Below are 26,419 nucleotides of genomic sequence, written 5' to 3'. Positions count from 1 at the left end.
GGGCAGGACAGGGGCTAGTCACCCTCCTGTGATCCATCTGCCGGCTGTAGGCTGCCCGTCTGTTCACAGGGCCAAGCAGAATCTGCCCAACGCCTGTGATTTGTTAATGGCTCAGGGAAGCAGTTTACACTAGATCACTTTGCTTTAAGGTACCTTGCACATCACTTTGTTCCTGCACTAGATCTGCCCTTCCCCCATCTGGCCAGGAAAACTTAATCAGTTCCAGGAACCCGAGAAGACCTTGGGCTTAGCAATTTTGTTTTGTTTACTTAAACTTTTCCTCCATTCTTCTCTCCCTACTGCACCTTTCCAGCCTTTTCCATTCACAAATCCGCCCCATTCTTTCTTGAGCCATTCATTCGGAGCTGGGTTAGTAACAGAGAGGCCAAATTTGTCCTGGTGCAACCCTGCACAACTCCAGGGACAGCCACCACGGGCTGCTTTCACTTACACCAGGGCTGCATTTCGCCCTTTGTGCTCCTAGCCAGTTTGAATTCCTCGACTGGATCTGTTGCATCAGTCACACTGGATTTCGTAACATCAGACATTTCAAGGGGAGTGACTCATTCCCTCTTGGAGTGAGTTTGGTGTATGAGCAAAGATGATTAACTTTTGCTGAATGGGATGATTTCTGGGATGGGAACTGGTGTTAATTAGGAACAGATCTCCGGCTTGCCCAATCTTGGTTTTTTAATGACCTTCGCTATAGACGTGTGTAGTCTTTTGGCTCTTTAGCCAAGCTGGATGTTAACGTTACAGTTAAAGAGGCCCGTCCTCTCCGTTTACAAAGGAACAACTGCAGGCCCAGGGATAAGGGGGCTGGGAGCCCCACGGCCTGGCAATTCAAGAGACTTGAAGGGCTGATGGGGCATGCCCCATATGGCTAAGGGCAACTGGTGTGTGACACTTGCTGCCTGGCCCCGCCCCTTCCACCTGAGGCCTTGCCCCTTCCAGGAGCAGAGAACCCCGCCCCCATGAGCCTGGCGTGGCTATTCTCCTCTAAACAACAGAGACTCCGAGGCCAGACGTCAGATTTCAACAGCCCTTGGGATTGCCAACACTCACGATTTCATTACAAGTCTCATGATATTTGCTGAAGAACCTCAGGCTAAGTCTACAGCGGCAGGGCTTTAAAGTGAAAACGTGGCTGTCCAAACGAAGGGCACAGCTCCTAGCACCAGGAGCCTGTGCACCCTGGTGAGTTCAGCGTTGTAACTTGCTGTGCTCGGGGCGGCATATTTTTCACATCTCCGAGCAAGAAAGTTGTGGTGCAGTAAAGTGGCAGCACATGCCAGGAAAGATTTGGACAAAGTGATGAAGGTCCAGAGAAGAACAACAAAAATGATTAAAGGTCTAGAAGACATGGATCTAGGAGGGAAGGCTGAAAACTGGGTTTGTTTAGTCTGGAAAAGAGAAGACTGAAGCTATGGCTACACTGCCTTTTTTTGTGCAAATGTGAGCACGATTTGCATATCTTCTTCCGATTCTTTTGGCGGAAGAGGTTTTGCCACTATTTGACCCCATGTACACAGGGCCAAATGTCACAAAAAACCCTCTTTTGCAAGACCCAGTACTCCTCGTAAATCAAGGTTTACAGGGTCTTACCAAAGAGGGTTTTTTTGCGACATTTGGCCCAATCTACACAGGGCCAAATAGCAGCAAAACCTCTTCCACAAACAGAACTGGAAGAAGATATACAAATGTGAGCGCAATTTGCATATCTTCTTCTGCAAAAGATCAGCAGTGTAACCGTAGCCTGAGAGGGGACATGAGAATAGCTTTCAAGTATGTAAAAGGTGGTTAAAAGGAGGAGGGAGAGAAATTATTCTCCTTCACGTCGGAGGACAGGACAAGGAGCAATGGGCTTACATGGCAGCAAGGGAGGTATAGGTTGGACATTACGAAAAACTTCCCTCCCATCCTAAGATTTTATTCTTCTATTTATCAAAGCACCTGAAGTCCCCATTTCAAGTCAGGGGAAACCATTGGGTGAGGATGCTTGACGTAGATAACCTCACATAAATCTTTTCTCGGAGCTGCCTACTCATGTGTAACCCAAAGCCTAGTGTGATGGGTGCCACCAAAGCTCCGTGGGCAGGAGGCGGCTAGAGATGCTGGAACAAGGCCATTGGCGTCAGGCCTCCAGGACGGCACTGATTTACCAGCGTACGGGGAAGCGGAACGCAAGACGATGGATTTGTAAGCGCGCTGCGAAGTGGAAGGCGGCAGCAGAGCTGACCTCTGTGGAATGAATCATGGGAGCGTTGCTATGTGAGACTCAGGCAAAAGCAATCAATGTAAAAGGGGAAAGTTCGCCACACAAACAGCCTGGGCCAGGAGATCCGGGAGTAACCTCCCAACCGCGGCAAGGCACAAGCTGGAAGGCTGATGGCCGATTCTTGGGCCATGTGAAACGAGACAGAGATGGGTCTCCACAAACATCCATCTGCAAAGCCACCCAACCTCACAGAGCAGAGAGCGCGAGGCCCTTCTCACCTCAGAGGTGCCCTCCCCAGAGCCGGGGTTCTCCCCCTTTTCCACCCAGGACCAGAAATCCATCTCTAGTTTCTTCCCCGGCCCCCTCTGGCTCCCACAATCCGGTGTGTCTGCAAAGGACTGTGGGATTAGGAGCCTGGCGGGAACTGGCCGGTGGGCAGGCCGGGGACTGGAGAGGTGCGCGCTGCTACTGTGCTTTCGCAAACAGTGGCTAGGCTGGGGCTGCAGGATCCCCCGGGGTCGGATGGCGCTCGTGGGGCTCAGGGGAGAGACGGGTTTTCCGCCATGAGGGGGGCCTGGTTGACTTGGGAGGCTGCCACCCTTCCCCCAGCTCAGAACCGCAGCAGGAGGGGAAGAGGGGTGAGCTGAGGGTCTGTCCGTCTGGGACAGGGAGGTGTGGAGAGCAGGTAAGAGGCAGAGCAGGAGGGAGCTGCTCCTTCCCTGGCTTCCATTAGAGCCTAGCAACCCCCTGGGTTTAGCGGCTGTCTTTGTCCCCTGGCCCAGCTCAGCAAGGCCCAGTCTGGGGCAGGATGGCGGGGCAGCATGGGGAACCCTGCCTGGCCCCTGAGCATTCTGCCATGGGTCTGAGAGCAGCCTGGGACAAGGCGCTCAGTCTGGGCCCTTCTGGCAGCACAAGACCCATTTCCCATGGGGAAACTGAGGCAAGCAGTGCTGATGTGTCACAACAGGCCAGAGCGTAACGGGAAATAGAACGCAGGTTTCCACTTCGCTCATGTCCCTTCACTCAACCTCCCGTTCACGCACACAAGGCCCGTCTGGGCAAGACATTGATGAGTTAACAGGACCATACTAGCGTGGATGGAGAACGTGCCACCACCACACTCAAGGGAGGCTGCCCCGGAATTACCTTTTCCTGCCATCCACCCCTTCGCTGATTCTGGACTGGAAATCAATGGCCAGGTCAAATAGGCCAGTTGGGGGTGCAACCCCACACTGTCTTGCAGCTCCCAGTACCGACCTTTCTCTCCTATACCTCACCGCCATCCTTACACCCCAGCCCAGAGAAGAGAATTAACGAAAAGCAAAACGTATCTGCTCACACACTCAGGAAACAAACACTATCATGTTACTTATGCTCAGTCACAAGAAAGCAACAGCTGCCGGCGAGAGGGGGGAGGTTTACAATTTGGATAGCAAGCCACGGGTCAACCCAACAATTACAGGGAATTACTAAATAAAATCCAATTGCGAATAAATTCAAGGAAATCATCTGCTCACAGCCATGCTGAGAGACGGGGAAGAGATCAGAGAAGAGATTGGCCATCAGAAAACATTTCCTAACTGTACAGGTGGTTCAGCACTGGAATAAAGTGCCCAGGGAGGTTGTGGAGTCTCCATCACTGGAGATATTTAAGAGCAGGTTAGACAGACACCTCTCAGAGCTTAGCTAGGAAATCCTGAGTCCTGCCTTGAGTGCAGGGGACTGGGCTAGAAGACTCCTCCAGGTCCCTTCCAATCCTAAGATTCTATAACTCGTTACAAATCATTTGTGCAACTCGTGAACCCGCCAGTGCCTAGAGATTTGGAGTGACCGTGCTGAGACCGTTCCTTTTTCTTCAGTCACCTTGTGAAACTCCTCGCCAGACGACCAGGACTTTAACAGGGTTCAAAAAAAGAACTAGATCTATTCATGGAGGTTAGGTCCATCAATACTTGTTAGCAGAACACGTAGGAATGGCGTCCCCAGCCTCTGTTTGTCAGAAGCTGGAAATGTATGACAGGGGAAGGATCACTTGATTCCCTGTTCTGTTCGCTCCCTCTGGGGCACCTGGTCTTAGCCACTGTCGGCAGACAGGATTCTGGGCTAATGGACCTTTCACCTGACCCAGTCTGGCCATTTTTACGTTCTTAATCAGTCCTGCTGGGTTCCTTGAAGCGAGGTCCCCAAAAATCACTAGGCACTGAAGGTCATCTTGGCCAAAGCCCCATTTTGTTGCCTCCTGCTGTTCCAAATGGAATTAAACACAATTCTGGAGCTGCCACTCTCAAAAGGGGCGGCTCTTCTGCTGGTGTATGAATGGAGCCATGACATTGGACATCAGCGGAGGATGTGCCTTGGACAGTTTTCACCCCTTTCAATACATCAGATGGGCCTTTCATAGTGTTTATTATGAATAAGAACAATGGGAACTTGACGACCACTCTCAGAGCATGTAGCAGGCCCAGCGCTGAAACGCACAAGCCGCCGCTCCTGCTCCCTGCGAGCGCAGCTGATCCATATTTAGATCAGAATCCATCTATTACACATTTGACCAACTGTTCTCCAGGGCGTCACCTTGGTTTGCTTTCCCCAAAACTGTTCTCTGAAATTCAGTGTAAAAAACCCACATGCGATTTTTTAAGACGCCGAGACAAGTGAAAAGCAGAAGCTGCTGCCCAGCGGTAGCTGCCCGTGTGTTTCACAGCCAGGCACAAGTCTCCATCTCCACAGAGAAGGGAAATCAGGGACTTTTCCAAGGTCTTATAGAAGCCAGGGACAGAGCCAAGATTAGACGTCGGATCTCTCGCCTCCCAGGCCAGCATGTTCATCCCCAGGATCACAGAGCCGCCTCCCTGCTGATTGCTTGGGGCATCTATCACATCGTGAAACCAGGCCATGCCGCACATACATGGACCGACTCCCATAAGACTCCAGTGTCAGCTATGGGGGCATGGTAGGTGTGTCTGCAAGCCGAGCACCCAGCTAGCCCATCACCTAGGGAAGTCTGGAGAAGAGGATCTCAGGACACGTTCCATTTCGCCGGGGGTGATGGATCGGGGCCTCGGAGGTCAGCCCCATGTCACAATCCATTTAACACCTGACAAAGCAAGTCACAGAGAGATGGGGGGGGGGGAGGAGGAGGTAATGCATTCCCTGGAAAGCGACGAGACACTTAGAGCCAGGAAGCAAAGGGAGAGGGGCACCTTCTGGATCATCCCCTGGGCAAGTCACTGTGGTATCTGGGCAGTGCCAGCTGCAGCCTGGGTGCAGGATTTTTCCTCCCAGGCAAAGCTTTTTTCTTGCTGCAGACAGGCCTGGTGGTTCCATGGGGCCAGAGGCAGCTGGGGCTGCTTGTCCTCCCACACATCCCTGCCCTGGGGACCTTTCATTGAACTTCCACATCAGCTCCTGGGTGGCCATTTGCCTGTTGTGCCAGAGAACGTACAGTCCAGCACCGTGGCAAGACACAGCGCCTCAAGGGAGGGCTCTCCAGGGGTAGCCCCATGGGTAGCCCTGTGGGTGGCAGGTGAAGCAGTAGCAGGGATCATTATATAGAACAGGCCACAAGAGAACACCAGTAGGGTGTTGATATCAACAGCCTGCCACACTGCTGCTCAAAAACGGTCCCTCCCGCACAAGCCTGGAGCAGGCCACAGGGGGCGAGAGCAGGCAAAAAGAAATCATTGCTTCACCCCGGCCTTTCTGGGTAATTAACGCAGTGCCAGATGCCTCCCTGGTGGGGTGGGTAAATTAGAAAGAGAAGTGGAGGGGGGAAGGGATCCTGAAGTTTTAAAACATGGAGGGAACCACCAAACATGACTTCCCTAACCTCACCTGCATGGTGGGGAAACTGGGATTATTAGAGGAGGTTGCCTCTCCGTAGCCATTCTTGCAACCCTGTACCCCAACAGCTGAGCCCTAGGGGCCAGCTCCTGAGTGGTCCGGGCCCCCACTGAGTGAAGAGTTCTTTGGCTTGCTTTGCCAGCGGGCGAGCAATCGACAACAGGCCAGAGGGTTTCCTAGGATTCATCTAATTAGGTTCTGGCAAGGCTGGCTGTGGATGGGACAATCAGCTGTTCCTTTGGTTCTGTCTATGCCCCCTCTCCCTGAGACTGGAGTAACTAACCTGGCTAGTGCTCGTGATCTCAATATCTTAGGGATTTAGCTCAAACTGCTGCTTGGGTGATTTTCACCCGGAAGAACACAGGGCCAAACGGTGTGGCCCTCCCACTCAGTCACTGCAGGGCCAAATCCCTCCAGAGGGGAGAGACAAGGAGAGAGGCTAGACCAAGAGTTTACTCTCTGCTGTGGGTGGCATGTGTTGCCGGGGAGTGAGTGTGTTCCTCCCACCCCAGGCCGGCACAGGCGACCAGCCGCAACGTTCCCCTGCGCACTGCAAAGGGACCTCAAACGCTGTACTTATAAGGGAGAAAAAACCAAGTTTGTCAAATGGGTTTAGTTTAAAAATAAACCCTCTGGTTGCTAATACATTTCACAACCCTTCTGTCACTTAGAGTTACATGTGTTGGCACTTCTGTCAAGAGAGGGGCTCATGATGAACGCCTCGACTGTTGCGAAAGATCCTCCCTGTGTCACAACAAGCGGGGCTTGGGCAATGCGGCTCATTACCATCCTTCCCTAAACACAGCAGCTGTGGTGCTGCCGTCTTGCCCAACACCCGGGAGTGACTCATCGGAGAGCAGTCCCCCCGCATCCGCTTCCTCCGTGAGGGTTTCTCCTTCCGTGGGTGGCTGCTTCGGGCGTGCATCCGAAGGTTCGCTCTTGGGTGTAGTCCTCCACATTGGTTTCAAGTGGGACGTGCTCTTCTTAGCGAGAATATAAAATAACCCCTTCTACCTGTTCCGCCTCTGCCTGTGGAGAAAGGGCGTCCCAAATCTGCAGCACTGCTTTTGTGCAAGCGGTGGGGATAGGAAAATCGGTGGTTTTCTGTCTGAAGAGATTACTTCATTCTGCCCTAAGTTACACTCGTGTAACAGGGAGAGTTGCTCCATCCATGGTAACTGTTTGCCCCCCTCCCATTACTCTAGTATCCACGCACCTCACACAATGGTCAGGTATTTACCATTGTAAACCTCATTGCAACACCTCAGAATTGTTGCCCCAGGTGTACCTTTCACCCAGTCGAGAAACCTTCCTACTAAAAATTGTACGTTTCTTTTGTTTTCCTGACCCAAACGGAGTGATTTCTCACCAGGCTTGGCGTGTGAGTATGGCTGGCATCAGAGCGGGAGCGGTGTTATTCTGCGACTGCTAAAAATGAGGAGTCCGGTGGCCCCTAACAGAATTCATTGGCCATAAGTTCTCATGAGCAAAGACCCACTCGGTCAATATTGGCTGGGGGATGCTGCAAGGTCTTGAAAAGGAATTTGTCCAGATGCTGTTTGGACTATAGCTCAGAAACTCTTTGGAGCTATTTGGGATTTTGCAAAACTACAACTTTCTCTGGTGTTTTTATTCTTTTTGGAAACACCTGGGAAGCTCGGGGCCATGACATTACTGAACAGAAGTATGCACGTCACTCAGACAGCTGCTGCCCAGAAAGGGGATGACAATTCAAACAGGTGCAAGATCTCAAGAGGGGAGGAAGAGACCCAACTGTGGAAAAAGGCAATTAGCACGGAACATTGGAGGCAATCGTTAGCTTGCTCCAGCCCCCTCACACTCAGACAAGGCACTTTTTGGAACTTCCTTTTTTTAAAAAAAAAAAAAAGGTAGAGATTTCTTATGTTGTCTTGAGCAAATATTGCTCTGATGTAGCTGCAAACATCAGTCAACCTTGGCTAATTTCTACTAAGTGTCCCTAGACTTGGTTTCTCTGGTGATGGGTGATAGGGGAGGGATCATGTGAGGATTAACTGTTGTGTTCCCTCCCTCCGGGGCATCTGGCATTGGCCAATGTTGGCAGACAGGACACTGGGCTAGACGGACCTTTGCTCTGACCCAGTCTGGCCGTTCGTATGTTCAAGGGTTATTCCTGTTCTGCTGCCTTTGAAATCAGTGGCAAAGCCCCTATGGATTTCAATACAGGCCGGATCTGGCCATTATAAACCACTCTACAAATTTAAGGCCCTGATTCAGGCAAACACGTAAGTACTTCAAGCTCCCTTTCAGAACGGGGATCCTCTGCTGAATTGGGACTCAAACACCTTCCACTTTTTCTCTGAGAAGGGAGAACTGCAGTTTCATGGTATTGAGTGAAATCACCCTTCCCGTACAAAGCCACCACGTTCATTCCCTCCCAAATGCATCTCCTGCTGCCACACTGCTACAGTAGTGCTGTTGAAAGGGAACCGCAGGAGCCCCTTAATTTTACTGGGCTCCATCGGCAGGCCTGGGAACAGCGTTCCCTCTAAGATTTTCCATCCGTGAGTGAAGTGAGTTTTGTCTTGTGCACCAATATTGAGGTCATGTGCGCTTGTTCGGGTGAGTGCCCCTGCGGCGCCCGCCAGCTACTAGCATACCATATTCATGATATGTATGTTTAAATATTATGGAAGAAAGAGATGGGCAGGATCTCCTGGGATGCTAACATGAAGGGGAAAGAAGTCCAGGACAGCTGGCAGTATTTTAAAGAAGCTTTATTGAAGGCACAGGAAGAAACCATCCCGATGCGCAGTAAGAAAAGCAAATATGGTAGGCGACCACAAAACACAAAAAGGAAGCTTACAAGACGTGGAAAGGAAACTTGGACAGATGCTAGGGAGGAGTTTAAATCTATTGCTCGAGAATGCAGGGGAGTTATCAGGAAGGTGAAAGAGCAATTGGAATTGCAGCTAGCAAGGGATGAGAACAAGAAAGGTTTCTACAAGGCATGTTAGCAATAAGAGGGTGATCAGAGAGGGAGCGGGGCCCTTACTGGATGAGGGAGGTAACCTAGTGACAGATGATGTGGGAAAAGCTGAAGTACTCAATGCATTTTTTGCCTCTGTTTTCACAGACAATGTCAGCTCCCAGACTACTGCACTAGGCAACGCAGTATGGGAAGGAGGTGGGCAGCGCTTGGTGGAGAAAGAACAGGTTAAGAACTATTTAGAAAAGTTAGACATACACAAATCTGTGGGTCTGGATTTAATGCATCCAAGCGTATTGAGGGAGTTGGTAAATGTCATTGCAGAGCATTTGGCCATTATCTTTGAAAAATGGAGATCGGGAGAGGTCCCAGATGATTGGAAAAAGGCAAATGCAATGCCCATCTTTAAAAAGGGGAGGAGGACAATCCAGGGACCTACATACTAGTCAGCATCACCTCAGTCCTCAGAAAAATCATGGAGGGGATCCTCAAGGAATCCATTTTGACGCACTTGGAGAGGGGAAAGTCACCAGGAATAGTCAACATGGATTCACTAAGGGCAAGTCGTGCCTGACCAACCTGATTAGCTTCTATGATGAGGTGACTGGCTTTGTGGACATGGGGAAGCCAGTCCCTAGGGCTGTGTCTAGACTACATGGCTCCATTGACGGAGCCATGTATATTAGGGTTGTAGGCAAAGGGAAATGAAGCGGCGATTTAAATAATCGCCGCTTCATTTAAATTTACATGGCTGCCGCTCTGACCCAACAAACAGCTGATCAGCTGTGTCGGCTCAGCACGCTAGTCTGGACGCTCCCCTGCCGACATCAAAGCCCTTTGTCGGCAGCCCCGTTATTCCTCGTAGGATGAGGTTTACCGGGGCTGCCGACAAAGGGCTTTGATGTCGGCAGGGGAGCGTCCAGACTAGCGTGCTGGGCTGAAAAACAGCTGATCAGCTGTCTGTCGGCTCAGCACGGAAGCCATGTAAATTTAAATGAAGCTGCGATTATTTAAATCGCCGCTTCATTTCCCTTTGCCCAATAAACAAATCTACATGGCTCTGTCGACTGAGCCATGTAGTGTAGACGTACCCTAGATATTGAAATCCTTAGGTGTCAGTGGAGTTGCTCAGGATTAGGAGTTGCTCCAGATTCAAGGTGAGCAGCAGAGCGCTAGGGTCCTTCCTTGTGCGAGCCATGATTTTAAAACCCACACCACAAAAGAGAGTCATGTTTGCATATCTTGGCTTTAGCAAAGCTTTTGATATAGTCTCCCACAGGATTCTTGCCAGCAAGTTAAGGCAGTATGGATTGGATAAATGGACTGTAAGATGGATAGAAAGCTGGCTAGATTGTTGGGCCCAACGGGTAGCGATCATCAGTTGAATGTCTGGTTGGCAGTCGGTTTCAAGTGGAGTGCCCCAAGGATCGGTTTTCCACACACCGATGGAAAAAATTAGAGGGGAGATTGCATAGGAGCTGGCTTATTAAGTATTTACTCTGGTGGTGATAGTAGAGAGCCAGTAGACAGGCCAAGACATCACCCAAGGAGTTCCTCGTTGCTGGGGAGTAACAGCTGCATTCATGTCCCACATCTTCGCAAAGCAGCTAGACCTCTCCTGGCTGTTTTGTTCTTTGCTTTTCAGTTCCATGGGAACCCTGCTGGGTTAGAGCGCAAAGGAAGGTGGTTTCCTGGAACACATTTCCTACAGAGGGAGGCCTCGTGACACACTCCGTGGGCCTGGCCTTACCTTTGTTGTGCAGGAATTTTGCCTGCCTATGAACCGCAAGACGGGCCTGACAGATTGTGGTCCCAATTCAGCAATGCACTTGAAGCATGTGCTTAATTTTGAGCATGAGTGTAACCCAACTGAAGTTGGTGGAACTTTAGTTAGGCAACATGCTTAAGTTGGTTGCAGGGGGGGATTATTTACAGAAAACTGAAGTCTCTTCCCAGTCACTCTGGCATCTGGGCCATGTCAAAACCCTGGCTGGGTTGATTTAATTGGGATTGGTCCTGCCTTGGGCAGGGCGCTGGACTTGATGACCTCCTGAGGTCTCTTCCAGCTCTGTGGTTCTATGATTCTATGTCCGGAGTGCTCTCAAGTCAGTGACCAAACTCCCATTTGGCTAAATTGGAACTAAATCCCTAGGTGTCAATGGAGCTGCTCAGGATTAGGAGTTGCTCCAGATTCAAAGTGAGCAGCAGAGCGCTAGGGTCCCTCCTTGTGCGAACCATGATTTTAAAACCCACACCACAAAAGAAAGGCATGTTTGTCTCTCACAGCTGTGCTCTCTAGGACAGAAGAATTTCTATGAGAAGACAATAACGCTTTATCCAGCTCTTGTGTTTTCCGCCTCAGTGAAACGAGGCTTCCCCATGGGCAAATATTAAGTCATGCCCTTAAATCGGACCCAAAGGCCAAACAGGGTTTGGATTTAAAGTGATGCCACAGGAGAAGCCAAAACCCATCCACTTGCCTGGCTTTGGTGTGTTTCGGTCTGTTTCAGGCAGGGTCTTACCTGCTCCGCGCCCTCTCTGCCAGAGGAAAGTGAGTATAGCATTCAAAGGCCATTTCCAACAAGGTGGGGGCTGAAATTTAACACAGGCTCCTCAGAGTTTGACTTCATGGAGAAACTCTCCAGAAAAACCATCGTGTCTCTTTTCAGAGTGCCAGAAAGAGCCAATATTTGCCCCATCTGCTGGCTTCTTGGGGCTGTTGTTTAACAGCATTGACAGCACTAAATTCTGCATAGAAAGGAGATGGTTCTGGTCACTATGAAGTATTTGTGGAGGAGCAAGAAGAAAGCGGATGTTGCTGGTTGATTAAAGGAAGGCTAAGGAGCCAGGACTTTCATTCTGATCCTGTCTCTGCCACTGAATGCCTGTGTGACCTTGGTCAAGTCACTTGAAGCACCATTGTGCTTCAGTTTTCTCATCTGTGAAATGGGCATATTAATAATGCCCATCCTCCCTCACCAGGGTGCTGAGAGAAACAGAAGTGTGGAAGAGGGAAGGACAGAGCTAGTTTGGTCCCTGGGCAACATGGGCTCCATTTTTGCTTCCCCACAGCCATCCCAAGCAAGTTACACTCCAAGCCTCAAAGGCACCTAATTCCCATTGGTTTCAAAGAGATTTAGGCCCCTGAATGCCTCTAGAGAGTTGGGCCCCAACTCAACAATGGGGACAACAGCACCACCCTGCTGCAGGGGGTCCTGTGAGGATAAATGCACTGAAGACTGCAAGGTGCTGCCGTTTCCCAGTGACGGGGGCCATCCAGGTACCTCAGTAATGCAATTAGCAAGGTGACCTCAAAATTCCTCCTGTCTTACAGGAAGGAAAGGGATGGGCTATTCATTCTATGAACTGTTCTCGTCGGAACTCTGCACTGCCCAACAGGAATCCTGGCTGCAATGCAGACGAGCCCCCCGCAAGGAGGCAAGGTGGGGTTTCAAGAGTCCCAGACTGCTCCTAGTGTTTTTCAGAACGTTATGCACGGTGACAGGGTGATGGCAGAGATTTGGCTCCGAAGTGAAACATGCAAGTCAAAGAGGAAGTCAGGGCAGGCAGAAACCCGAGCCAACCAACTCCAATGGCTGGTTGGAACAGGGATGCTGAGAACAAGTTGGGGAGAGTCATTCATGTGACCACTGAAATCCTGGAGGGAGGTGCCAGGCGGGATTAGCGACCAATATAATCTGGATGTGAGAGGTCTCCCCATGTACCACAAACTGCACACTGGATGTAGGCTGATGCCAGCAGAACTCGATGCCCTCAGCTTTCATAAGGGGTGGAGTTTGCAAGCTTCTCGTAGAGCAGTTTAGTCAAGCTCTGAGACTGCTCCACTCAGCTGAGAAGTCATAGGGCTGTTGGCACGTGACAAACTCGACACTTGTGCTTATGTGCTTTGCTGAACTAGGGCCTAGATCACCTGCAATCCCAAGGAAGAGTATTTCCTGGCATGTCTTGGAAGACGCCCGGGTTATTCTGGGGGAGGCAACAGGTGCAAATACTGGGACAAACACGCAACAGCCAGAGCACACACTGATTCTAAGGCAGATGTGGCTCAGACGCCAGGGGAGAACTGGAGTTGAAAAACCTTCTGTCCCATTCACCAGCCCGCTCCCATGTCAAATGTGAGCACCAAATAGGGCTGGCCTTACCATGAGGCCAACTGAGGCAGCCGCCTCAGGTGCCAAACTGTGGGAGGCACCACTAGGAACCAGAGAATTGAGACCTTTCAAAGTTTTGGCCCAAGCAAGGGGCTATGGGGGCGTCATTTGAGCTCCCCGCCTCAGGTGCCAAAATGTTGTGGGCTGGCCCTGGAGCCAAAGCCTGTGAACCAGGAGGAGTTGGGCTGAATGAAGGCAACTTTCCCCGGGGTGAATCTCTAAATCCAAGGCAAGCTGAGAGTTCTGTGGGCTTGCCTGGGCTCACAGACTAGCAGGGACCGGAAAGGCGGCTACTAGCCATATACCGAAACACCTTGCTACTTGCCCCCGTCATCTCTCCCATGAAGTGCAGGTCGAAGCAGATACAGCTCACCAAGAGAGCCCTCAGAACATCACCCTGGGGACATTGCAATGGCAACCGAAATGAAAACTTCACTAGCTCCGTAGATGGTCACAGAGCGAAATATTGTGCTCAGAGTACTGGAGAGTTGGGGGCGCACACAAAGATGCCGATGAATTGGTTCTTGAAGAATTCCAGAAACCACACGTGTCACCTTAACGGAGTGGAGCAGCAAAGGGGAGCGGGCGCTGCCCCTGGCCCACAGCCAAGGGGAAAGGCCATTGGCAGTCACAGCCCCAGCATCTGTGGGGAGGAGGGGAGCAGGCGCCCATGCGGCACAGTGCCACCATGGGGTACCCGACGGGGAAGGAACGGAAGAGCAGTGCTGAGGGAGTCATGCGGTAGCTATCCCAGAATCTCAAGGAACAAGCAGCCAGAAGAATAGCAGAGAGAAGGCCCAAGAGAGCAAACCTCTCCAAGCCTGCGCATGAGGAAGGCGATGGTGGTACCTGTGAGCTGCCTACAGACCAACCCAGAAGCATTTTGCCGTTTCCTCCCTGGCCACGCGCTTGGGTGCATGAGTGGAGGGGAAGGGGAGAGACGCGAGTACAGAGGAAGGGGATTCCACAGCCAACAGCACAGATGGGAGCTAGAGTGAGATGCCCCAAATGCAGCCATGCCCCGGCTCCTGACTGACCGGAGTAGAGACAGTTTCTAAACATAGGCTGCCTGCGTGCACACTGACCAACGCTCGTGCTCCCGAGGGGGACGCTCCGGGAGGAACCATTCCGACCGGCAGCTCTTCAGAACGGTCCCCATCCTCAGAGGCTGCGCCACCGGGACAGTCTGGGGCAAACCTGGCTCAGAAGCGAGTTCACTGACCCAGCCGCCATCTTGTACAGAGGACGGTTTCAGTCACAGTTCTGTGGGGAACTACCTGCATTTCCTCACGTTGGCAGCCTCGGACACGGTTACTGCCAGACCCACACTGACAACGTAATGCAAACGGACACTTACAGGGTGGAACAGGAAACCTGAAAATAGAGCGGCAGCTCCTAGTGCATAAGTGGTGGCAAAGAGGAAGTACATTGTCAGTTCTCTCTGGTAACATGTGCAGATGCCTCAGGCCTCCCTTTACATTGTCAGCCCTATAAATAAACGTAAGTAACATTTCAGAAAAAAAATGCAGAGGCCGGTTCTTTGTTTTTCTTTTAGGGAAGAGGCAGGCTCGGATTAGCCAGGGCCAACTCATCCTACTCCCTAAGAACGAGTCCACCAAATGCTGCTCTCTTGCTCCCCACCTCTGTCATGCTCGCGCCAAGAGTTTTCTCTGAGCATTCCCAGGACGATGGCATCCCACCGAGTGTCTTATTAGCAAGTGCAGAAAAAGAGCAACAGCGGCAGCCCCCACTACCTTCCCCTCTGGGCTCTGAAACCATCATTATCGCTGGGTTTTACAGATGGGGAACCAGAGAGCTTAAATAACATGTCCAGGGTTGAATCGCAGATTAGCAGCAGAGCTAGGAAAAGAACTCAGGGGGCAGATCCACCAGCTAAGGGTCTGTCCTCACATCCCTTGACTCTCAGGCCACGTCGCCTCTTGCCACACTGGAGACCATCTTCTGCCATTTGATTTAGTGGGTCTAGTAAAGACCCAGTAAATCAAATGCTGAGGGTGCCCCTGGTCAGTGCCAGTGTTCCTGGCAGCCTCAAGGGGTAAGGGAAGTGGATGAGAGCACTTGCTCCAATCGGCTTCTCACTGTGAAAATGGTGTCAAGCTCAGCTTAAGGTATGTCAACTCCAGCTTCATTATTAACGTAGCTGGAGTGATGTGCCTCAAGCCGACCTCCCAGGTCTAGTATAGACCTGGCGTCAGTCCATTGTCTTCACCCAGGTCTACACTAGACCCGGCAGCTCAGTGCAAGGTATGCGTCTCCAGCTACATAGAATACGTAGCTGGAATTACTTACCTTAAGCTGGGCTTGGCAGTATTCCCACAATGGGAGCAAACAGTCCCATCAGCTTCCCTTACCCCTCACAAGAGCAGGAATACCAGACGCTGGCCAGGGCACCTTCTTCATTTGATTTAGCAGGTCTTAACTAGACATGCTAAACTGAGCTCCAGAACATCGATTGCAGCAGCATCCATCTTCCACAGAGTGAAGACACAGCCTTGTCCCCCACAGGCAAATCTGTCTGGCCTCTCAAGTTGTCTCATGCATACTTCTCCGCACTTTCTTACGGAGTGGAGGTAGCACCTAAATCTGTTCCCACAAGCCAAGGAGCTAACTCCGAGACATCACCTACACAGTACAAGTGGGCTATCCAGCTGGGACCCTGGCAAGGCACAAGCGCAGTTTGCCCCCTCACTATTTAGCGCAAACTCCAGGACGTTTGTATGTAGCTACAAAGGATTTTTCCCCAATGACACTTTTTTTAAAAAATGCGACTCAGGCCAACGGGACCACAGAACCGTAGAATTACACCACCAGGTGTGTTTGAAAAGACGCAGAGTTTTATGGTCACAAGGACAAAATGGCAGATTGCACAGAAGCATCAATTTGGGGAGGGGGGGAATTTCTGTACGGTAATTTTGTTTAAATCTCCAGATACCACAGCAAATGATGCTGCAGGAATAAAACTAAGATCAGGTTAGTAGAGTAGACGAGATATCATTGTGTCCATAGCTGTGTGCACGTTCCAGTACACTTACCTAGGTAGAGAGCTAGAGGATATGCGCGCACACACACACTGTATATCTGATACTTGTGTCTGGTCTTTTGTTAATTGTAAGTGTTTCAGAGGAGGGACCGTCACCAAGGTCCACAAAGCTACTTACGCACTGTTGAAATCCATGGAAGTTAGGAACCTAGGTATCTTGGAACTCCAGGCCATGTCTTTCTATGGGTTTACCCACATCTGGCTTAGTGAAATGCTGAACCTTACCGCAGCCTCTGGATACTGTCATACTGCAAATAGAGAACAGCAGCAGCTGCTAGATTGTCCGCGTCACATCCCATGACGACTCCAAAGCCACTAGTCTCCCAAGGGCGCATACCTGGGGCCAGAACAGTCTTGCACCTCCCCATCCCCCAGCTGCCAATAGGGACCTGAAGAAGGTGGATACAAGCTCAAGCATCTGTGAGGTGAGGGGACTGGACTAGACCTCTCAAGGTCCCTTCAGTTCCGAGTCCATGATTCCAGGGGGCTGCAGGGGCAAGCCCCTTCACCGCAGTGTCAGGGACTCAGGCCTTGATTCCGCCCTAACTGTGTCCCACGCTTGCTTCTGAGGAGAGCAAATGACCCAACTGGCATTCATGAATGGTTCAATGGCTCTTGGGAGGTGCCAAGGCCCTTGCCGCCCAAGCAACGTCTGAATGGCCATGAAAGGCTCGCATTCCAAGTGCAGAGCTCCCGGGCTCTTCTCGGTTGTGCCCTGCCCACGGGTTGCTCAGCACCACAGTGTGGACCCCACGGAGCAGCAGCTGTGCTGGTGGCAGCTTCGTGACGGAGCGAGGGATCCTGAGTTAGCGCTGCCAGGATGGAGCGCCTTGGCTTTCCAAGCACAACGGAACTGGAAGGCTTCCCGAGGCGGGCATCTGCTCCTCTTACCTACTCACCAGATGAAGATGCTATGTCGGGAAGCCGGGAGGTTGGAGGAGTGAAATCTCCCTCTGGCTGGCTGTTTCTGCAGAGCAGCTGGGAGAGTTGAGCACGCCAACAAGGCGGCTTCTCTCCACCCAGCGATGGTTTTTGAGCAGCAGAGAACGGGGGCCGATAGAGGCTGACATACAGACCAAGAAGTGCAGGAGGAGCAATACTGTTGAAGCAAACAGCCCACTGCAGACCCCGGTGGGGCTTACGAACAGGTACCATCAGGGGAAAGGATCCAAGCAGTTTTTCCAGTGCAGAGATTTTCCTACAACGTTGAATGTTTCCACTACAGTTGCTAAATTATTATTTTTTATTTACAGATACCTGGTCCCTGGCAACAGTCACAATCCAGCAAGTGCCTGTTGCGTACAGAAAGTCGTACGCACCCGCAATACGCACCACCTGCCAGCTGTGTTGATTACACTGTGTTAGGAACAAGATCTGCGATGAGGAAGTTGAGGGTTTGTCTGCTTGCACTGTACTCGTGCAGCTCTTGTCCTCTGCGTTTTCTGGCAGGGATGCTTCATCCAGAGTCATTCTGAGCTCCCACGGGGCCCAGCATAAACTAGTGAAATGTTTCCTGCAAAATGACACTTTTTTCTTTCTTCAGTCAGACCTGTTCCCTGCTTCCGAGTATTTGCTCTGCCTGACCATCAGATAGATTCACATCTATTTCAGTGATCCATTCCCAACCACAGACAATAAACGGTCAGTCCGCAAAGGCAGAATGAATGGCACAAATAGCTTTTTCTTCACACAATGCCCAATCTACCTGTGGAACTCCTTGCCAGAGGATGTTGTGAAGACCAGGACTTTAATAGGGTTCAAAAAAGAATGAGAAATTCATGGAGACTATGCCCATCAATGGGTAGGAATGGTGTCCTTAGCCTCTGTTTGTCAGAAGCTGGGAATAGGCAACGGGTGGAATCTCTTGATGATTGCCTTTTCTGTTCATTCCCTCTAGATTACCTGGTATTGGCTGCTGTCAGAAGAGAGGACTCTAGGCTAGCTGGACCTTTGGTCTGACCCGGGGTGGCTGTTCTCATGTTCCAACATTCTGATTTAGGCTCTGGGCCCAGCAAGCTGCTTAAGATGGGACCATAACTGCAGCCAATGGAGCTAATCATGTGATTAGCAAGACATCTGCTTATACATTATGCTGACTCAGGGCCCACGAATCTCTTTTGAACTGGGGTTACACTGGGAGCAAGGAGTAGCAATTGCTTAAGTGGCTCCCTGCTCTGAAGGGACAAGTGCTGGGGCTAAGTCATTAGTATTTGGACTAAGGAGAACGTGGGGCATTATTTAAGAATGATTGCTGCATTCAATAAACTCTTTGAATCAGGCCCTTCAATACTTGCGAGGGTCTGAGCCTGAGACCAGAAGACCAGGACACAGAGATTCAGCCAACTTGGCCTCTGTCCAGAAAGGTCCAGGTCTGCGTAAGAAACCCCCATTCCACACACGCCTGCGTTGACACAGTGACACGACCACTAAACCACCGCACAAAGCGACTATAATCTCTAACCCCGCGCCACTGGCAGGATCCATGATCAGCTCAGCGTCTAGAATGCTCGATACAATCTCGCTCTTACTCATCACCACTGCCGTGGGGAAGACAGTTGGGGCGGAGGAAAACACGTTGTTTATTTGTACGCCGAAAGCTGGTCGTTTGTGCCAGAATGCTTGCTCCTTTTGTTGTGCTTTGGTCTGTTAAACCACCTTCCCTCCCACCCCCTCTAGCACACACGCTGTTTGATCATCACTGCTACTCACAGAAGAGAGAGGTGGTGAAATCCATTAAACACTTACACACTAACCACTGAGGAATGATCAGCTGCTGATGGCCTATTCTGTGGCAAGGAGGGACAGGGGATCCCTTTGCTGCTTGGTCAAGGTTCTGTGATTGCATTCAGATTCCAGCCACAACAGCGACAGCCCTCTGATTGGGTGCAGTGGTTACCGGCCCAAAATACAGATCAGACAGAATTAGCCTCAGCCCAGTGAGTGTGGTAGGTCTGATTGCTAAAGGTTTCATTAGCAAAGAGCAACGCTGGAAGCTGGCAGGGCTGAGGCATCAACATGTGGGGCTACCAGCACTAGGCTGGCATTCCCGAGGCCCTGCTTCCTCACCCATCTAAATCCCCCCTAAAACCCAAGCCCCTTCCTGCAGTTCCACTCGCCCGCCCACACGGAGGCAAGAACTCAGCTCTGCACCAAAAGCGAGAGGACGACTCTGGGCGGCATGCCTGCCACCTGGGCTTGGACCGGCCCATGGATACAGCGTCTCTGGCCAAGAAGCAGCTGCCTGGCTTTTGAGCAAGAAAGCACGTCACACCCGTCTGCTCACTCCACCGGCTACCCATCGGAGTCCTGACAGACCACCATGGGAAAGGGGCCGGCGAACCCAGTACAAGCAGGAGAGAGGAGCCAATCTGGGCAATTTCAGCACAACTATCTGGCAGCTAGGTGAGGGCATTGAAGATACGAACATGCCATGGGCTACAGCTGGGCTTGATTTACAATTCACACAGAAAGGCCTGAATCCCGGAGGGGAGACAAACCCCCCAGGCCCCGTGTGTGGTTTCTCCTTGACCCCGGTGGATCCTAGCCCCGCAGAGTGGCAGGCGTCACTGCCCAACCTAAGGGTGTCTCATCAGGAATTTCTTGGGCAGAGCTGGGGCGGGATCAGGCCCCACACATTACAACTCACTGCCAGAGGTGAGGGGTTGATGGCTATTTTGGGAAGAGAAACCCACACAGGGGACTGCTCATGGCCAAATCACCGCAAGGGCTACTCTTGCAATGCGATGGGATTGGGCTGACAAAGCCACTATAGTCCAGTGGTTACCTAAAGCAGGGGGCGGGGGGAGGGGAGAGTACGGTGCTGTACTCACCACAGAAAGCAGAACAGAAACTCCTCAGGCACATCCTCTCCAAGGGAAGGAAGCATTTCCTCTGCCTTGCCCACCAACCTCCCTTCAAAATAGAGAACAGGGAAGGAACAGCAGAAGGCAGAAGAGGTCAAGTGACTCAGCGGCATGGGGAAGGAGACAAACATTGTCACCCAAACACCCTTTCCAAAGCACTTGTGAACCTTTGAACAAAGCAGCAGTGAGACTGTGGAGAAGGGGAGTCACCGCAGGACTTCCCGGACAATGAATACAACACACACACACGAAGGTTTAGTGTCTAAAACTCACTCCTTGCACCTTGTCTTCATTCTTAGGCCAGGTCTACACTGGGGGAGAAATTTGATTCAAAATATGCAATTCCAGCTAGGAGAACCACGGAGCTGGAGTTGACAAACCTTAAAATCGAATTTCCATGGTGGCCCAAATTAGAGAAACTCTCCTGTTGATTCCCTTACTCCTCATTACCCTGTGGAGTACTGTGGTTAATGGAGGCATCATCAGCATGTGATTTATCAGGTCCTTACTAGACCTGCTAAATCAAGCCCCAGAAGATCAATCTCCAAAGCATCCGGGTAAGTATAGACAAGGCTTCATCTTAATGATGACTCCCAAGCACTCCTGAGCCATAAACCTCAGGTGGCTCCCCTTCTCCCTTACACGGCACTACAGCCCTTTTCTACTCCGGCTCAGAGCCAACGAGACTCACCTGGTCCATCAGGCATCCCACGTGAAACAGCAGAACAATTCTGGATCACAGTGCATGTTCACAAACTTGAAACCAGGATCTCTCCTCGTCGCCGCCATCCGCGCTGTTTAAAAGTAAAGCCAACGCTCAGTGGCTCTTCAATACAGGGTTGTCATTTTAATCACTGGGGTTCAGATTATCTAGCGGCCGACAGCTCCCCAGTGGAATGATCAGCTGAGTTCCACCCAACCCCTCAGTTTCTCCTCAAAGCCAAGGTGAGGAGAAACAGGCCAATTCCCCTTGCTTTGCACCAGGTGTCCCATGATCCGGCCGAACACCCCCACCACTGTGATAGCATCTTCCATTCGATGAACGGAGCCTCATGCAGCCACATGATGCAGGCAACATCGTTACCCCCTACTGTAGAGAAGACAGAGGCGAAGACTGTGCAGTGAATCAGTGGCAAAGTTGGGAATGGAGCACCAACGTCCTGACTTCTTAGCCTTTCACTTGAGGCACTCGTGTATGTAGAGTTAAAAAACCCCAACTAACTTCAGGCAGATCATTATTTCTACATTCCAACTAAACATGGTTTTAAAAAGGAATGTGTCTCCCGCTCTGTGCTACCAGCCTGTGTCCCGTAGCACATTGTCGAAGCAAACGCCTCACTCAGTTTACGCGGCTAAACAGACAGTTTTATTGGCCAATAAAAGCAAAGTGAGCCAAACGTGGTCCCAGCAAAGCTGGGTCCAGTAAGGCTGCTTAATACAATCAATCCTAGTATTTTATACCCTTAACCAAACAAGTCTGACGTCAGGGCAAGAAATCAAAGAGAACTTCAAAGAGGAATTATTATCAGCATAGAAAGAAACAGGTTAAAAGGGAGTTCGAGCTTCAGCTCAAAATAGTTCATTAACACATTCCAACAGCGCATCCCTCTGGTCTCTCCCCACCTCGGTGAAGGCCAGTTCACTCCCTCGTGCAGACACAAGAAACTGAAATGGCTTTTTGTTATACAGAATGGCTTCTAGCTAAATATGAAATAGCTTCTACAACATCCTGTGAAGAGGTAAAAACAGTAGCTGCAGTTTGCTCTGCAAATCACTTCTAGCTTTTCCCAGTGGGAATAGGTGGGTAAATCGTCTAGTTCTTTATGCATTTGGGTTGATCTAGAACAAGAGACAAGCGAGGCTGGTCCTGCCCCGTTGGCAGGGACGCCCAGCAGCATGCTAAGTGCTGCAGGGATTATTTATTTCAAATCAGCAGCATGATCCCAGGGCATGTCCTAGTGGCCTGCGTCCCAGAGCGGCAGTCGGGATCCCTCCCGACAATACCTCTCAGCAGAATGGTTAGAGGTGTATTGGGGCTCCGCCGTGCCAGGTGCAGCACCAGTGCGTGCCAAAGAGAGGGCGTGAGCTCTAAGGCACTTACGAGTTAAAGGCATCTCCATGCGGTAGCCGGAGGGGGATCCCCAGACCCGCTGTAGAAAGGGGAGCGTGCTAATACTAGCAGTACGGCTGCAGTTGCTAGGGGTGCAGTCCCACCTGACCCTGGGGCACATATTTAGGTGACTAGCCCGAGCAGCTACCCACGCTGCTCGTTTTATCCAGCTGGGAATCCCCTCCCAGGGGCTGTGCATCAGGCAAGAGCCAAGGAGCAGCTTGAGGAAAGCACGAGGCAGGGGTGAGACTGGGGCTTAGTGGCAGGCGGAGCAGACCAGCTGGGTTTTCTCTCTGCCCAGCAGGGAAGGGTCTGAAGGCTGTGGCGGTGACCTTGTGAGGAGGACGGAAAGCCTGAGAGGCAGCCCGGAGAAAGCACGAGGGCGCTTCTTGGAAAGTTTGACCTGCGGGGTCCCCGCTGCCCGATTTCCTTCCAGCTAACGCTCACCTGACCGGGGGCAGGGCAGGTCCTGCTGGGGAGGGGGTGGAAGAGGAGCTATGTAGCATGGTGGGGTTTATTTAAATAAAAACCTTGACCCTCGGGGGGAGAATGAAAGGAAAGAAAAAACAGCAGCTCCAGCCACCTGTCGCTTCGCCTGAGCAGCCAATGCAGCAGCCAACCGCCATTTTATTTCTCCTCAGAGCTGTGTCTTGCCTTTTCCTCCCCCAAGGACAATCGCTGGGACCCAACACGAGAGAGGCGGCTGGAAGTTCTCCCTGGCTCAGCAGGCGCCGTGGGAGCTGACGCTGTATCAGAGCAGAGCCAAGCTGTGGTGCACGGGAGCGTTGGTAAACACGGCCTGCGAAGGGGCTCAAAGATGAAGCCGCTGACAGCGCTTTGGCTGGCCTTCCGGCCAGAACGCTCTGTTCAGTGGGGGGCGGGAGGGGGGAGCAGGAAATCGATGCACCCGGTGGTTTTGTGACATAATTCTCTCCTGGTTCCCTTTCCCCTCCCCCAGCAACAACTGTGCAAAATAAACACAACAGCCATAGTCTGCTGCAGGATTCGCTGCCTAAGGTGCCAGCGAGCGACACCTCTCCACCCCTGGCCCCAGAGAGGCGGCACAGACAGGGCTGGCTCCCAGCCTGCCCCTAGTCACCAAACTGCACATCCTACTCGAGGCTGCTAGGGATGACTAGGCCATGCTGTGGGGGAACGCATGGCAAAGGCTGCTGGCGCCCTTCACTCTGGAGTAAGGAAAAAGCTATTGGTTGGGAGCCAAAAGAGGCCGAATATCTGGCTGCCCCGGGGTTTGGGGGAATAGCATGGCAGAGGAGAGCTCTTGAGAAACAACAGCTGAGGAGTAGCCACCAATGACTGAGTATCTGATGACCTGCAAGGAAGGGACTTGTTGGCTGCATCTCTCACACGCTTCCAACCAGCCCTGCCAAAGAAATCAGACAATTTGCTCCCAAAGAGCTAAATTCCCTGCCGATGTCACCTGGCCCATCTCCACAAGCTTCAGCAGAGCTGCAGCCATTGGCGAACTGCAGACAGCCAGGTACTGGGTACGACACACCAGAAACAACCACCAGCACCTGACAGCTGGGGTTAGAAGAGGCACGAGCAGATGAGCATTACCTGGGCGAGCTGAAGTATGCCGGGCACTTTCTGTAGGAGAACGTGGCTTGAGCGCCACAGCTCACTGCCACCAATGGAGACTCACTGATCTCAACGTGGCTCACCCTAGTGAAGACTTGGGGCTGAATGGCTCTGGTAGAGGAAGTGATAAGCAAAAGAAAAAGGTGGAATTACCACCAGGAGTCACATTCATTGCAGCTGTGGAGGGGACATTTCTATGGCATTTCTCACATGTCTATATCAGCAGAGGATTTGGTCGGACACATCCATCAAGTTTCAGAAAAGTGAGATTCAGTGGATATGACAAAATAGGGTGGAACCAGGCTGGAGAAATACCGGTGTCGGGAAGGACATCCCAGGAAATGCTTTCCTAGGGAAGGAGGCCAAGAATTTGACTGTCATTGTGGATTCTTCAATTTCTTACATGCCAAGCCACTCAGCTACACCTAGAACTTTGGTTGAGTTGGAACTGGCCCTTTGTTTAGCAGGGGGCTGGACTCGATGACCTCCTGAGATCTCTTCCAGCCCTAGGGTTCTGTGATTCTATGAACTGCTCAGACGTTGCCCGCTGGCAAGGGAGTAACAAAAGAACCCTGATCCCAATCCATGCATTCTGGTTCACCAAAGAATGCCAGGTCTGATTTTAAATGAAAGCCAGGGTCAGGCGAGTCATTAATAACTAAGTGAAAAGAATGTCCAGATACGATGCAAGGAGTTATGTACACAATGAAAATATGCTCTCCAAGTCAGTATCAAGGCTAGGTTGGCAACACGTTCCTGCCAAAGAAAGGATGTAAACGCGCCTGTCTTGCTTGGTCTGCCTTGCAAATTAAGCGTAGTAATCCTATCCTGTGGAAGACCCATTCACAGCGGGTTGTGAGGTCAACAGAGACAAGAGACTGAATGATGTTGTCCTGTCTGGGGCAGATGAGGAATTTTGGGGTGATATAAAAAGGCAAAAAAGACAAACACCCCTAGGGAAGTACTTGAGCAATTACATTAACGGAAACAGGATCACAACCAGCCCTGGTTGAAATGCCACAGAAAACATTTAAGGTGTATTTAGACTAGTGATTATCCTGCTAAATTTAGTCTCTGGAAAGCATGTTCTATTTTTGTTTTATATGTCACCTGCTTTCATTATCCTCACTCACAATTTCTTAAATCTGAACTTTTGATAATAAACTTGTGATGGTTTTTCCCTTGTCCGGGCTGGTCCTGAACTAGTCTAAAACAAACCTCAGTGTACACTGATGTGCAAAACATTCAATCTGAACCATCGCTTCTTTTCTAAACACGGGGAAAAACATTACTTTCCATTTCTGACATTTCCCCCCTCTCCGGTTTTCAGCTTATCCTCAAATATTATTGGAAACGGAGTTTCAGATTCATTTTTCTATACAAAATAACCCCCACTTCCCGAAACTGAGTATTAAAGAGTAATTTATATGCCTGCAAGCTGGGAACAGCAAGGCTGTCATGTGATCACTCCCCAGCTAAGCTACATAACTGGAATTTTGCAGTTTAGTCATTAGAACATAAGAACGGCCAGACTGGGTCAGACCAAAGGTCCACCTAGCCCAGTGTCCTGTCTGCCAACAGTGGCCAATACTAGATGCTCCAGAGGGAGTGAATAGAACAGGGAATCATCAAGTGATCTCTCCTCTGTCGCCCATTGCCAGCCTCTGACAAACCGAGGCTAGGGACACCCTCCCTGCCCGTCCTGCCTAATAGCCATTGATGGACCTAGCCTCCATGAATTTACTGCAACTAGAGAAAGAGTTCACTGAATAATTCTGAATCATTAATCAATCTGAGCTAACCTGGACATTCTGCCAGTGTAGAGAGAGGACACATTCAACAAAGTTTCTTTGCTTTGAATTATTCCCACAGCTCCATTGTGCAGAACTGACATAAGGGCACTAGGACACCAGCCAACCTCTCCAAGGCCTTTGACCTACAGGAAGGAAAACCACACAACATGAAGGATGTGCCCACACAGGGATGCAGAGGTTCAAATGAACCTACAGAGACATAAGCTTGTCAAGACAGCTGCCATTTTCTGGAGCAAGAGTTAACCGTGTCTAACGTAGGCATTGTTCCTCCAAGCTCATGACTCAAATGCACCTAAAACCAGCACACGGACAAATGCCAGGGGCAATCACACGCACACAGGTTCTCGTTTGTGGCTCCGCTGTTAACATGTCGGTGCCAGAGGAAGAGTTTAGTGCCTGGGCAAAAGCCTGCTGAGTCATTTCCTAGGGAAAGAGAACCCACAAGATGGGTTTGAAACCATCGAAAGGGACAGAGGTTGAGTAATGCCAGTGCTGAGGGTGCTTCTATCATGCCATGAGTCAGTGTGTTACCCAGGTGATGTGTCAAAACACACACACAAATGGCTGCGGCAGAGTAGAAAGCAAGCAATGTGGCGGTTGGAAGTGGAGGGTGCCAGTCTACATTACAACCCAATATTCCGGGTACTTTTGTTCCAGGCTGACTCAGTTATACATCAAGCTGGACTTTAGCTCCCTTTAGACCTTGACATGGGCACCCTTTTTGAATCTCTGGGTGCAGCTGTCTGGCCCTACCACAACTGCTCTTGT

The 26,419-nt window shown here is 51.0% G+C and overlaps 1 protein-coding gene across 2 annotated transcripts in view; it reads right to left on the bottom strand.

The window, feature by feature from the left end:
• Positions 1-26,419, bottom strand: part of POC1A (POC1 centriolar protein A) — a 161,852-nt gene that overhangs the window by 14,780 nt on the left and 120,653 nt on the right. Inside the window, exons 10-11 of one of the 2 annotated variants that reach the window (XR_012906534.2) lie at positions 20,817-20,919; positions 20,093-20,174 (exon numbers count right to left, since the gene is read on the bottom strand). Coding sequence is in view for 1 of the 2 variants with exons in the window: in XM_075939433.2 (XP_075795548.2) it covers positions 20,875-20,919 (45 nt within the window). In the remaining variant the exon portion in view is untranslated. Of the gene's footprint in view, positions 1-20,092; positions 20,175-20,421; positions 20,920-26,419 lie in introns of those variants that run through there. The other variant, XM_075939433.2, reaches the window with a different exon arrangement.

Source organism: Pelodiscus sinensis, chromosome 11, assembly GCF_052426305.1.
Source record: "Pelodiscus sinensis isolate ZL-2025 chromosome 11, ASM5242630v1, whole genome shotgun sequence".
Taxonomy (NCBI): domain Eukaryota; kingdom Metazoa; phylum Chordata; order Testudines; family Trionychidae; genus Pelodiscus; species Pelodiscus sinensis.
Note: the sequence above shows the minus strand (reverse complement) of the source record. Positions and strands in the feature narration are given on the sequence as shown.